Here is a 12,931-nt window from a genome sequence, read left to right as displayed (position 1 = left end):
TGTGGATTTCCTGTTGTTTAAAGATCGGCTAGCTTTGATTAACTATTGTTTGTTTAGCAGTATTTGTCAGCCAATGCCAAACTTTCCACAAAATATCAGCTAATACATTTATTTAAAAGATTTGCAAATGGAAGCAGTACAAAGATGTTTATACCATATTATACCTATATTATACCTAACATTTATCACTCATGCTTACAACTGTGTATATTTGTCACAACACTAATGTGTGTTAGATTACGCTTGATGTCAAGTTTCTTATATAAATAAACAATTAAATATTTCAACTGAGAGCCAAAGCACAACATTAGATAACAAAATATGCAAAAATATCTGGAATTAAGCTTATCAGGTAAAGATACATTTAACACTTTTTTGAACTATCATTGTAGTATTGTATTGGTTTAATTTTTATTTTTTAAATATAACGCATTGACCTAACACTTGATACTTTATGATTTCTTTGCTATAGTTTGTAGTATTTTAAATTGTTGAATATCAACAATCACCAAAGGCAAGGCAATTTAAAATGCTTTGAAACGAAAAAACATAAAATGAAACAGCTTTGAAAAATGAAACTACAAGAAATGATTTTCATCTGATTTTTCATTTTAAACAATTTTCTGTACTAACTATCATAAGACTTTTCTTTCGTTATATTTAACAAAGGAAAAGTAGCTACCACTGCTGAGTATGAAATTAACATTATTTTTTATACTTTAAACTTGCAGTGATTCTCCAAACTGCTGTGATGATACAAGGACAAAGCATTTCACCTGTTACTACCCCACACCCTGTACAAGCAACCGACTCCACTGTAGTTATCACTGCTACAGCTTTCCCACCATCATCAGTGATCTCATCAGGAGGAAACTGGATTGTTGACTGGAGATATAATGGGGTATGTGCTGATTTATAACCAAATGGTGACAACAAATTACTATGGTTTTACTATTACTATGGTTTTACTATTGCAAATTACTATTACTATGTGCTCATCTATTACCAAATGATGACTACAAGTTACTATGGTTTTGTTTTTGTTTTTTCTATTCTATACTATTCTACAGTATTGTGATATTTTAACTAATTTACAGACTCGGGTTGCCCAGGCAGGATATGTCGCATACCCTGTTGTTGTTAGCGTTGTCGAATCTTCCATCTACTCCAGTCGAATGAATATCAGGTGACTCTATGGGTTGATATTTAGATGGACGGATGATGAAGTCTTTGAAAATCTTTTTCAACTTGATTTTTATTATGAATATATTATAACAATTTTTCAGTCAAATGCAATTTAACATTTTTGCTTTTCTACAGAAGAGTACTAGTCTGCTTCTTGTTGACAGCTTAATATATGTTGCATAAAAGTTTATCTCAAAATATTTCCAGTTTTATGTTATTTCATTCATTTTATCTGCAATATGAAAATTCATTAGTTATTAATATTTCTTTACACAGACTTGCACATGTAGACATTGTTAAATAAACCGTGAATAAGTGATGTTGATGTAATGATTATATTATTTATTACAAGATTATTTATTATAAAATGACTTCGAATGAACTGCGGTGCCTCAGTGATGTAACATGTCACTTATCTCCAACAGTGCAATTGCTATGTCAGCATCAAGCTTCACCACACAACTTACCATCGCACAACTGAAAGCTAACGAAGATGGAGATCTGGTTGAACTTGGTGGTCCTGGTGTCGGTGCACAATCCATTGTACTTAATATAAGAGGTGTGCCACACTAATTCGAGAATTATATATTTAGATTGTTTTATATTATTTAATGTCATTTTTCCATCATTTCATTTTACTTGCAGGAATCCTTTCATAAGTAAACCTTTTTCCTGTTTAACCTGACATTATTAAGTGGTTCAGATAATTAACAATAAAATTACATTGCAGTAGACATTCTTATTCAAATATTACCGATATGCCTGAAATTATTTCAAAGTTAATTTATGCCAACATCAAACGAGCAAAGTATCCCACCATGTTAGGAGGAAGTCGTTGATGTTAATTGAACCAACAATGCTCCTAATCATAGATAAAAACTTGATGAAGTTTTCACACGGCATCGAGGTTGCAATACTCTGCGACCAATGTTCCCTCTAAGCTGCGCGCGTGCGCAAATGCGCACTGCTGACACTGTCTCCGCGCACAGAAAATCTGTGCTGCGCACAAGAAAAAAATCCAACCTGAATTAAAAATAAAATAAACGCATAATAATGGCCACAGTGCGCACGTGGCACGTCTCATGTTGCTCACAGTGGTCCAAGGGACCGCTCAGGGAGTTAGTGTGTTTGCTCAGACTCGTGAAAAATTAGAGGGAACGTTGTCTGTGACTATAGTTAACATTTAACTGCTATTACATCCAGGAACAGTAATTTTTTATTCCATAAATAAGCATTTCTCAACAGATGTAGTTTATATGAGACCCAATACTTTATGGAACTACATGCTATTTATTTGTTATTATCATTGTTTAATTAAACATAATTGTTGGTAAACAGGCAGTCTTAAAAATGGCCAAGCTAAGCCTATAAGCTGTTTGATTCGTTGTTTGGAAAATAAGTAGATATTACAAAAAGCACAATGTTTTCCTTTATATCATATCATAAACTTTGGTACTAAAGGCTTCAAATATTTTGTACGAAATCTATATGCACGACTAACAAGATGATATAATCTTTGCATAATAAAATTTGATTTTCTCTCATTTCTTTAATAACATAAAATTGATTCAACGCAATTTATACTTGTAATATATTATAATTTTTTTTTGCTTTTTAACTAAAACATCGGTTGTATGTCGCTTGGTACAAAAAAATTGCACTAACATCATAATGTAAAGTAGGCCTACTTAATTATGCTACTTCATACATTTGATACTAATAGATGTGCAATTTTCCGCAGATTGCAACTCCTCACTTCCATATGATGTTATTGTGGATACAACTTCCAGGATATTCAACTCACCAGGAAAGTTTGCTTGTTCCAATGGAGGAGAATTGTTTTACTCAAATGGTATAATCCTGACCTCTAGTGACACCACTTGTTTGGCTTCAGCAGAATGGAGTGGTCAAGATAATCTGCAATGTTGGACAGGTTTCTAATTATTTTTGTTGTCATAAACGTCAAATGATAAGATAGCCATAAGTAATGAAAGCTGTTTACACTCATTACTCAATTTAGGATTGTTTTTTATCCAGCACCCAATGTAACCCTTGCAAGCAGTTCAATTGAAGGCAATAAACTGATTGTGATTGAAGGAGCTAATTTGAGTTTGACTTGTAATTACGATGATGTCATTCCTGAAGGAAGTACTTCTCGATTATATATTGGAGGAAAGAGCTACAATAGGACACAGGTGAATCAATTTTTTGACCTTATATTTACATGTCTATTTTTGTAACATGACACCAATTTTAATTTGTATGGAATGAATGAATGGAACCAATGGAATGTGTAATTGCTTCAATTTAAATTTACGCATTTCACTCACCAAGGGGGAACCATTTATATTGTCTTCATTACAAAGAAATGACAACAACAAAGTAGTCTCATGTCAGGCTGTCACTCCGTATACTGATGTCTATCCTGGAAGTGGAAGATCGTTGGAATATACACTGGACGTATTATGTGAGTAAAAGATGTTTCAGTATAAAAGTGACATAGTTTTGTTTACATTAGATTTTACCAACTATAAGTATAATGCTGTAAACGGACAAGAAATGAGCAGAACAAAATTGATAGCATGACAGTAATAATTTTGCCAACTGTAGACAAATATATGCAAAAAAGTCAGAACATGTTGAAAATTCTAAAATTAGTTTAACAAGCCAAACAGAAATTAATGATTTAGGTAATAATCTACATTAAATGTTTAACTGGCTAATTAAATGTGAAACATTAACTTTTTTATTTATCTAGCTAACTTTGTCTAACTTTCTAACTCCGTCTAACTTTGTTTAACATTAACTGTTCTTTCTTGGTAATCTTTCCAAGTGTACTTTGGGCTTAGGGCCTCCTTTACCAGTTGGACAATAATTTGACAAGTTTCCTCTATCACCCACAACATTTTGCAGTTCTTTTGCAATTAGTCCAGTTGATGCTGTTGTCCATCCATCTGTTTGTTTAGTTACCAAGGCCAGTTAATCTTTGGTAGACTGATCTTTCACTTTTCACCAAATAGCATCCAAGTTATTGCTATATTTATAGGGTGCTACTCATGTAAGCAAAATATGTGACCATTTTGGCGTAATCGGCACTTCGTGATAATCTCTTCAAGTTTTATGACTTCGCTATACTTATTTCTTAAAATCTATTTGTTCTTGATCTAATCATGCCAGGAGAATTTTACCTGCCTTCTTAAGTACTTAATTAAGTTTATATGAATACCTATTACACAAAACGACAAGGCAGGTTAGTACTAGGCATTTTTAATGAATTTTCTTTAAGTGCAAACCTATATCAGATGTCTTCAATATTGCCAGTGCTGTACCAAGATAAGTCTACAAGTCAACTTCTTCCAGTAGTTCTTGACCTCATTTGATTGATTATTCCAACACATATTTCAAATTATTACAAGAAACAGCGGTCATGTTAGATGTTTATGAGGAGAATTTTTGCACCCGTGAATCACCAACATGTGCACCAACTTCTGTAAAGTCTTTGTTAAATTCCATGCAACTTTGGAGTAAGATGCATTTAAACAAAGATGAAAAACTCATTTAAAAAAGATAACTTAGTTCCTATGGTGCTATGTTTTAAGAAGACCGGAACTTTTTGTGAAAAGTTGCCATCTTCTACTTCTTCCCGTAGTTCTTGTTGACCTCAGTTGTTGGATTACTGTAGTTGCCTATCTTCAATATCTTAATCTTCTTGTTACTAATCCTCGACCCAGTCTTTCCTGCATTTTGCTGAGGATAAATGGGTTGGAATTTTACAACAACTGTAATTAATATCACATTGACAGCTGTACTGGAAACATGGGAGCAGCCTGCTTTTGCTTTAAGAAAAAAAGGACAGTTCGTAACATCATAGATGGTGATTGTTCCATCACGTTTTTCAATTTATTACAAGAAATATCGGTCATGTTAGATGGTTATGAGGGGATTTATTGCACCCATGAATCACCAACTTCTTTAAAGTGTTCGTTAAATTCTATGCAACTTTGGAGTAAGATGCATTTAAAAAAAGATAAAAGAACTCGTTTAAAAAAGATACCTTAGTTTCACTTTGGTGCTATGCTTTAAGATGACTGGAAATTTTTGTGAAAAGCTGTTCCAGTTTGTGTTTTATTTTGTGCTCAGGCAAAATTGTGAAATCTTGCCTGAGCAAGCTTCGTCTTTGCAACTAAATGTAAATATAGAACTAGACGCACCTGGCCTAACCACCAACATGTGCACCAACAACATGTGCACCAACTTCTGTAAAGTGTTCATTAAATTTAAACAAAGATTCATTTAAAAAGATAACTTAGTTTCACTATGGTGCTATGTTTTAAGAGGACTGGAACTTTTTGTGTAAAGCTGCCCTTGCATAGGAAAAAACCTCTATTTGTGTTCTGTTTTTGTGCTCTGCAAAATTTTGACATGACTCATTCAAAAACAGTCAGCTGAGTTAGTGGTTGCAATAAAATTTATGATCTTGATCAATCAAGTCTGGTCTCTTCCTCTCTTGCACTGCAGGAAATGTAATTGGTTGCAAGTCAAGCAATGATGAAACCATCACTTTGGTACTTTGTTGTTTTAGTTTCGTTTTTGCATCCCTTGGATACATGCAATTTTTTCCCCGGTCATTTGCGAATACGTTAAAGAAGATGGTAGGCAACAACATACTTTTTGTTTTTTTTGCAAAATTTCAGTTTTATTGATACTTTGTAAAGCGTTCAAGACCTTGTTATAGGTAGAACACTTTTCTGTATAAGAATAGGTAATGGGCAAGTAGAGATTTATGACAAAGTCATTTTTTCTCAGTGTTGCTTCTGAATTGTCACAAATATGTTGAGTTAAAACATTTTTTGCAAAGGCAGTGACAGCCAATATTTGAGTGTACCAGAGGTTTCAGGATCAGGAGGTAAGATATCGAGGTCTTCAGACTTAACAATTCAGTCAAAATACGACACTGTTATGGCTTGCTTAGACCAACATAAATACGGTAGAAAGTAAATCAGGTTTTATTTTCATAGGGCTGTGCTTTTAACAAATTAATAAGATTAATAAATTCGGATGATTACAAACAGAGTCTATAATTATTGAGTACAAAATAGTCGCTGCGTACCCAGCTCAAACATAAACTATAAAGTTGTCACGCACTACAAGTCAGAGCCATTTTACTTAATGTGCTGATCATGTCCAGCTAAAGGCTTAGTATGACTGGTGACTATATCAGATACACAGAAGCGACAATACAGTATAATTCGATGACATTATAGTATTTATCACTGTTGACAATAAACTTCATGTGGACTTGTTGATAAGTTTATAAGTTTGTGACAGAAAATTAAGATTTCATGAAAGATTTTGCAACTTGGTTCTACCATTGTTTAGCTGCTTTGCTTGCTTTTTTTCATAAAAAGGGCAAATGTTTAGAGTACGATGAATATGATTACTCATTGCCTTGATTGCAACTGTGTAAAGTTTAACATAAATTTTTTCTCTTTCTACATTGCAGGTTCTCCAAATTAGGAAAAAATACCATGAAAAATTAAAGACAATTAAAAACTTCTCAGAAAGACATTGATTTTATTGTTTTTTTATGTTTGTTTTGAATTAATTAATGAAAGTGTTACATTAAAATAATTTGATCATTTTTCAAATTGACAGATGCACCAGACACAGTTACCAGCAAAGTTGAGCTTTCTCAATATACAATAGTTGCAGAAGAAGGATATCTTTTAAGATCAGATGAAAATCTTACCATGCAGTGCATATATAGTGAAGCAAATCCACCTGCAAACTGTAACTTCACATTTCATATGACTCAGTCAAACACAGTCAGCTCAGTCAGTGGTTGCAGCATAAGTTATGATCTTGACCAATCAAGTCTGGTCTCTTGCACTGCTAGAAATGAAGTTGGTTCAAGGTCAAGCAATAATGAAACCATCACTGTGGTTCCAGCGCAACGTGAGTAATTTGTCGTTTTTAGACATTACAGTCAAATGTAATTGGGCAAAATCCGTACTTTGGTGCATTAACTTGCACAACTATTTTAGGCATTCCTGAATTCAATGTGACTGTAAGCAACATCACAAGCACTGGAGGATATATGATGTCTTATCTTGGAGAAGATGTGAATTTTTCCTGCACTATTAGTTATAGCGATGAGCTTAATACGACATATTTATTGTATCAATCAAATGACGTCATCAATACTGGCCCAAGTGTTACCTTGTCTGCAAAACCTTCTGATACTGGGAATTATTCCTGCACAACGATGGATAGCTTTGGAACTTATAGCTCATCAATATACCTTGATGTTCTGTATGAGTATGAACAATCAGTTGCATGCAGACCATACTTTGCTTGGAGTAATTTGTCATAATTATCTAAAAACATTTGCAATTCTTTCTTGGAAATTGTTTTCACTCGTAACCCTGGTGGTTATGTCGGCAACATATTCGACCAATTTAAAGTTTCAACTATTTACCTGAATGTTATATGTGAGTTCTGATGAAGTGTTGGAATTTTTGTGAAATGACGTTGCTGTGAAAATTATTTCAATTGTTTTATTATGTTTACTGACTTTATTCACTCGTAGTGACTGGTAATGAAAATAATAAATATACAAAATTGAAATTAGCATGCACAGTAGCACCAACAATTCAACCTTTAATTAAAGAGTTTTAAATTTTATCTTTTAATTAAAGACTTTATTTGAATCGAACAAATTAATTTGAATTCTTTCAAAACATGTTTACATGCTCTATATTTTGATCATTAAAACTTCTTGATAATTATTGCTGACAACTGCTTTTAATAAAAGAACTTTTTTCTATCCATAAGTTGCTTTGTAATTGGTTTGAGTTAGTGATGTTTAGAAAATCAAATTAGAAACAGATGCACGTTTACATTAGTTATGTCATTGTGTAAAATCTGCAATAAAAATGATTCTTTCAATTCAATTTTTTTGCATAAAATAATGTGAATGTTTCGAAAAACAGGCTTTTTAACATAAAGCCTCTCATAAGTTTCTAAACTTTGATGATCTTGCCCAATAAAACTAATGTTTGTATTTCCAGACGCTGCAACACAGGATGATAAACTTCCAACTTGTAACTGGAATTTGAATGAAACTGGAATCTGCTCTGTTGTGATTTTCTCAAATCCAAACTCCCAATTTGTATCATTGAGCAAAAATGGTAAGTTTTGACTTGATTTCTATGGTCATTTAATTTCTTCGTATTATAAAGCTGAAATTTTTAAAGAGTTTTTAAGATGCCAGTTGAAAACATGATAGTTCAGCTATCAGCAGTCTTATAGCTTAATTTGCGCAGCCTTGCACAAACTTGATAACTTTTCTGTGTAAGCTGAATCTTAGCGAAATGAGATTGGCCAATTTCTGCCTGCCAAAGGATATTGTGCAGCAAAAGTTTGTTTTACTGCATTGATATTCCTACCAATGAAACTTTGTCAGGTCAAAGGAACACCAATATGGGACCAAATAACGGCACAAACTAAATCTGACAACATAAATGTTTGACCTGGTCACCTTGAAATATCTCAACCCCCTTTTAGGCTTTTGAGTTTACAAAGGTTGCCTATTCCTGATTTAAACTTTAAAGGAGCAATATTGTCCAAAGCTAAATCAATTTTTTTAGGTTTAGGTGAAAACGTTTAGGTTTACGTTTAGGCAAGGTTTAGGTTAAAACTTTGCCACAGTCGTTCTATAATTGGTTTAATTTTAGTTTACACTCGCATAGTAATTACTAGATCTTTTTATTAAACATGTTGACCGATTTATTCACCAGGATCATCGGTAGCAAGTGACGGTTCAATGACTATAGAATCAACTGGTGATCAAGGCCAACAGACTTTCACATTCACCCGAACACAAGTAAGTAATTGGCATAATATTTCTGTAAAGTAAGGATCACACACAGATAAGAAATTCTGTGATTTGTGTTGATTGCCTTAAATTTTACACCAAGATATTTTACGACTGGATTATTGAAATTTGAGAAAAACTCGATCGTTATGCGGCCTTCTATTTTGAGACCATTTCTTTGATCTTTAGCAACCAATAGCTAGGCTCAGAGTTTGCATTAAAGGTGTATATAGAAATTTAAACATACTGTTTTTGCCGTGTTTATCATGTAAGATACAAAAAAATGTTCCAAGTTTTTCAAATTATACCTTATTTAAATCTTTCACAAAGGCATCAAACCTTTGTCGCATTTTTATGTTTAAGTACGTTATTAATATTTACTTTATTATTATGTTCAACGATATGTTTTATAGAGAATGTTTATTTTAGTTCTGGTGAATATGTTTTGTATTATAATAAAAATTGCCATCATTATTATGTGGGTAATATTTAATTGCCTTGCATAATAACAATTTTCATTAAATAAAAAATAATTAATTTACCTAAGTAGTCTGACCTCTAAATATTTTGCAGGTAACAAATTCAGACAATGGAAGGTACGAGCTCATTGTGAAATCTTCAACCAGCAGTTTATTCTCGAAAAGTGTTTTATACTTTGACATTGAAGTTGTGGACAATACAGATGGCAATGGGGAACCACCTGGCACTCCTGGTCTCTCCACTGGTGCAATTGCTGGGATTATTGCTGGTGTTGTGGTGGTCATTTTATGTGCAGCTGGTTATGGTGTTTATAGATGGAGAAGTGGATCTCAGAAGAAAAGTTGGTTTATTTTCTTGCATTTGTTTCATTATTTTTGTTGAAACTGACTTACTTGGAACTTAGGTTTTTATATTTATATTCCAAAATTGTTTTTATTTTATCTCCATTTGTAGTTTGTGATTATCTTAATTTTACGATGTTGTTTGGTAAATGTTTGGAAAAACTTTTTCACGTAAGTTTACAAATTCTTTTCACTGTATTCTTGGTATGTACACAGATGGAAGTCAATCTAATGAACGGTATCCTACTGGCAGTGGCAACCACACATTGACAGGTGCCATTATTCTTTAGGCCAAAACTGATGCTTCAAATAACTTTAAATATGTTTTTATGAACTCGTTTCAAAAATGTTCATTGTTTTTCAAAGCTATTTAATCACAATTTTCTGATTTGTTCGTGTTTTTATTTGTATTTAAGTCTAGTAAAGTTAACATAGGCAGTTATATTTTTATTTGCTCGTATATATGCATATGCTCATGTTGCATATAGACATTGTTTATTTTTCCAGATCAACCCGGTTACATTGATGTTACTGCAAATGATTCAACCCAAGTAACCAAAATTTTTGTATATAATAATGGAAATGCATATTGTAACAATTTATTATGTAGTAAAAGGCTTGCATTTGTTCTGAAATTAAATTAAAGTTATAAATGATCGCAGATAAACTCACATAACCAAAGGAATTATGAAGTAGTTGGTCCAGCTGAAGGTATGACTTCATAATATTTGCTCTGACTGAATGTTCCCTAGAATTATTGAGTAGCGAAAAATTGTTTCGATTGATGTTAATTTTCAAATAAGCTATTATCATCTATTCAAGCCAGGAGAGTAAATAGTAATAGGTTGCATAGATTTATGAGTTTCAAAACCTTCATGATTGTTTTTGCAACCATGCTCATATTTGCGTCATTTATTCCAAAGCTGGAGAAAGTATTTCATTTTGAATTGAATAGTAACTTAATATAATATATACTAATATTACTAATAATATAGGTTAATGAGTTTCATAATCTTCATGACTGTGTTTACAAGAAATATAAATCATGCTTTTGTGTTTGTAAATCTGCAGATGAAAATGGATATCTTGCAGTTAACGGAAGCACAACTGGTCACTTGGTAATTCCTGTTTTATTTTAAATGTAACGCAGCAGCATTGATTTCTGCTGCTTGAATCTTAATTTGTTTCAATTTTGCAGAGAAACAGAGCTTCTAATTCCCAGCCAGAAACTGGTAAATTATCTTAGTTACAATTTTTTATGACTTATACAAATTACAGCTTAATACCACAGCAATATGAAGTATAAGATTTAATGTGGGCATACCAAATAACACACTAACACCTTCACCTTTGCAAAGCAGCGACAATTGTGCACTTTGTGTTTAGTAAGCTCTTTTTCCACTTCCTTAATTGTATGTGAGCATGTTTTTATTGTGCTGTATCTAGAATGGCGTCATAGTTTTTTTCCACAAGGTTTATGGCGAAAAATATAATAAGACGATAATATTGATAATGTAGGGTTTATCAATATTTGCTCAAATTTTCTTTTCATGTCTATGACCTGAAAGTTTTTTTATGTTTTTCTTTTATACTTTTTTGCTTTTACAAATAACAGCTAAATACCACAGCATGATGTTTATAGTGGAGGTAACAAATACTGTCTCATAGAAATAACATCATACTAAAGTAAAATTTGACCAACTGAACACTTTATTACGCAGACAATGCAGGTTACGTTGTCTTCAATGGGGAGGAATCCAATGCTGAGTCGAACAATCAAGGAAATGCATCAAGTAGTTCCAAAAGATATGAGAACATTGAAGGTGCTTATGATGAAGTCATCACTACTCCAAGTGCTCATACTGAGGTGAGAAAAATTAAACTGAAGTCGTTGAACTAATTCATAAAAATCAAACCTGAAGTAAAAGTATGATTTCAAAATTATATTTCTATTAAACTTTGCTTCACAATCATGAACAACAGAAAAGCTCAAGAAGATATGAAAATGTTGAAGGTCCTTATGATGAAATCAACAACTCATAGAAATTGATTTAGAAGAACTTGCATACTTCCAATATTTCTTCATCTTGTTTGTTGTGTCATAGATAGCTTATATAATATAAACCACGTTGAGATTTTTCATTTTAAAAAAGGTAGTTTTCGTTGCATAAATTCTTAGAAATATTTTTCGATAAATGCTGCATTGATTGTTTTGTCTTGTACCCCATTATCTATCATTGTTTGTTTTTTAAATTGCAACAGTGCAGTTGCGGACTATGAAGTTCATCCTGTGAACTGCTTCTGTTTTATCTCAAATGTTTTCAATCAGCGAATACTTTTGTGTTCCACATAGTTTGTACTCGCGTTACGTAGAATACTTCATGCATTTCACCTCATGCATTTTTAATCAAATGTTGTTAAAACTTGGGAGTTTTATTTTGTTGAAACAAATCCTAGATATTTTTTAACAGCGATTCTTTCTATTATTGGCATCTTTCCGAAACCACCCATAAACACCAGGTCATAAACCGCTATCTTACTTGGCCTGGTGCCATCAATGTATTGTGATGTAATAGATAAGGAATGCAGAAATACGTTTTTAAACTTAACATTCCAACGTGCATACAATGATTGTCATAACCAGCCAAAGTGAAAATCCTTCATTGTTCAGCATCTCAACCTTTTGCATGCAGCTGTAGGTGTTCAATGTTATATGACTGCGTATATCGTTTATAATAAGGAGATAGCACTTACATTGTTTTTGGACTTGTTTTTACTGGTGTTGTGAAATCTTGTGCCACATTTGCGGCAGGTTATTTCATTTTATCTTCTCTGTGTATGTGTAGAGCTTGGTAGTCTGTCGAGATTGGGGTTGTTGGAATGCAGAGGTTTGATGCCGACAGATACAGATGCAGATGCAGAGTTTATCGGTCTTAGCTTACGTTATTGACTTAGGTAACCTACTACATTAGTATCTGACTCTATTGTTGCGTGCGGTTAGAATTCTCTAACCTTATTGACGGCGATGCGTTCTTATTATATTATGACA

The 12,931-nt window shown here is 32.7% G+C and overlaps 1 protein-coding gene across 4 annotated transcripts; it reads left to right on the top strand.

Moving 5' to 3' along the window:
* The first annotated feature begins 215 nt into the window (after positions 1 to 215).
* Positions 216 to 12,640, top strand: LOC143446115 (uncharacterized). 4 transcript variants are annotated; one of them, XM_076945609.1, is made up of 17 exons: positions 217 to 352; positions 732 to 901; positions 1,098 to 1,186; positions 1,611 to 1,744; positions 2,927 to 3,118; positions 3,223 to 3,380; positions 3,520 to 3,652; positions 8,256 to 8,375; positions 8,985 to 9,070; positions 9,635 to 9,881; positions 10,099 to 10,155; positions 10,390 to 10,433; positions 10,545 to 10,593; positions 10,954 to 11,000; positions 11,081 to 11,114; positions 11,604 to 11,749; positions 11,866 to 12,640. In XM_076945609.1, the coding sequence occupies exons 1-17, from the start codon at positions 322 to 324 to the stop codon at positions 11,923 to 11,925; spliced, it is 1,797 nt and encodes a 598-aa protein (XP_076801724.1). In that variant the 5' UTR covers positions 217 to 321; the 3' UTR covers positions 11,926 to 12,640. The 4 variants fall into 4 exon arrangements, 2 of the variants coding, with proteins under 2 accessions (XP_076801725.1, XP_076801724.1); XR_013113891.1 differs by lacking the exons at positions 9,635 to 9,881; positions 10,099 to 10,155; positions 10,390 to 10,433; ... (3 more) ...; positions 11,604 to 11,749; positions 11,866 to 12,640 and adding exons at positions 6,841 to 7,140; positions 7,230 to 7,497 and having other exon boundaries at positions 216 to 352; XR_013113890.1 differs by lacking the exons at positions 9,635 to 9,881; positions 10,099 to 10,155; positions 10,390 to 10,433; ... (3 more) ...; positions 11,604 to 11,749; positions 11,866 to 12,640 and adding exons at positions 6,841 to 7,140; positions 7,230 to 7,503 and having other exon boundaries at positions 216 to 352.
* The last annotated feature ends 291 nt before the right edge of the window (positions 12,641 to 12,931 follow it).

This window comes from Clavelina lepadiformis, chromosome 2 (assembly GCF_947623445.1).
Source record: "Clavelina lepadiformis chromosome 2, kaClaLepa1.1, whole genome shotgun sequence".
In the NCBI taxonomy this organism is placed as follows: Eukaryota; Metazoa; Chordata; class Ascidiacea; order Aplousobranchia; family Clavelinidae; genus Clavelina; species Clavelina lepadiformis.
Note: the sequence above shows the minus strand (reverse complement) of the source record. Positions and strands in the feature narration are given on the sequence as shown.

Coding starts and splice junctions, on each gene's coding strand:
- LOC143446115 (XM_076945609.1), top strand. CDS start 322: ATGCAAAAATATCTGGAATTAAGCTTATCAG. Junction 10,434..10,544: donor CTGCAAATGATTCAACCCAA/GTAACCAAAATT, acceptor AAATGATCGCAG/ATAAACTCACATAACCAAAG. Junction 10,594..10,953: donor AGTAGTTGGTCCAGCTGAAG/GTATGACTTCAT, acceptor GTAAATCTGCAG/ATGAAAATGGATATCTTGCA.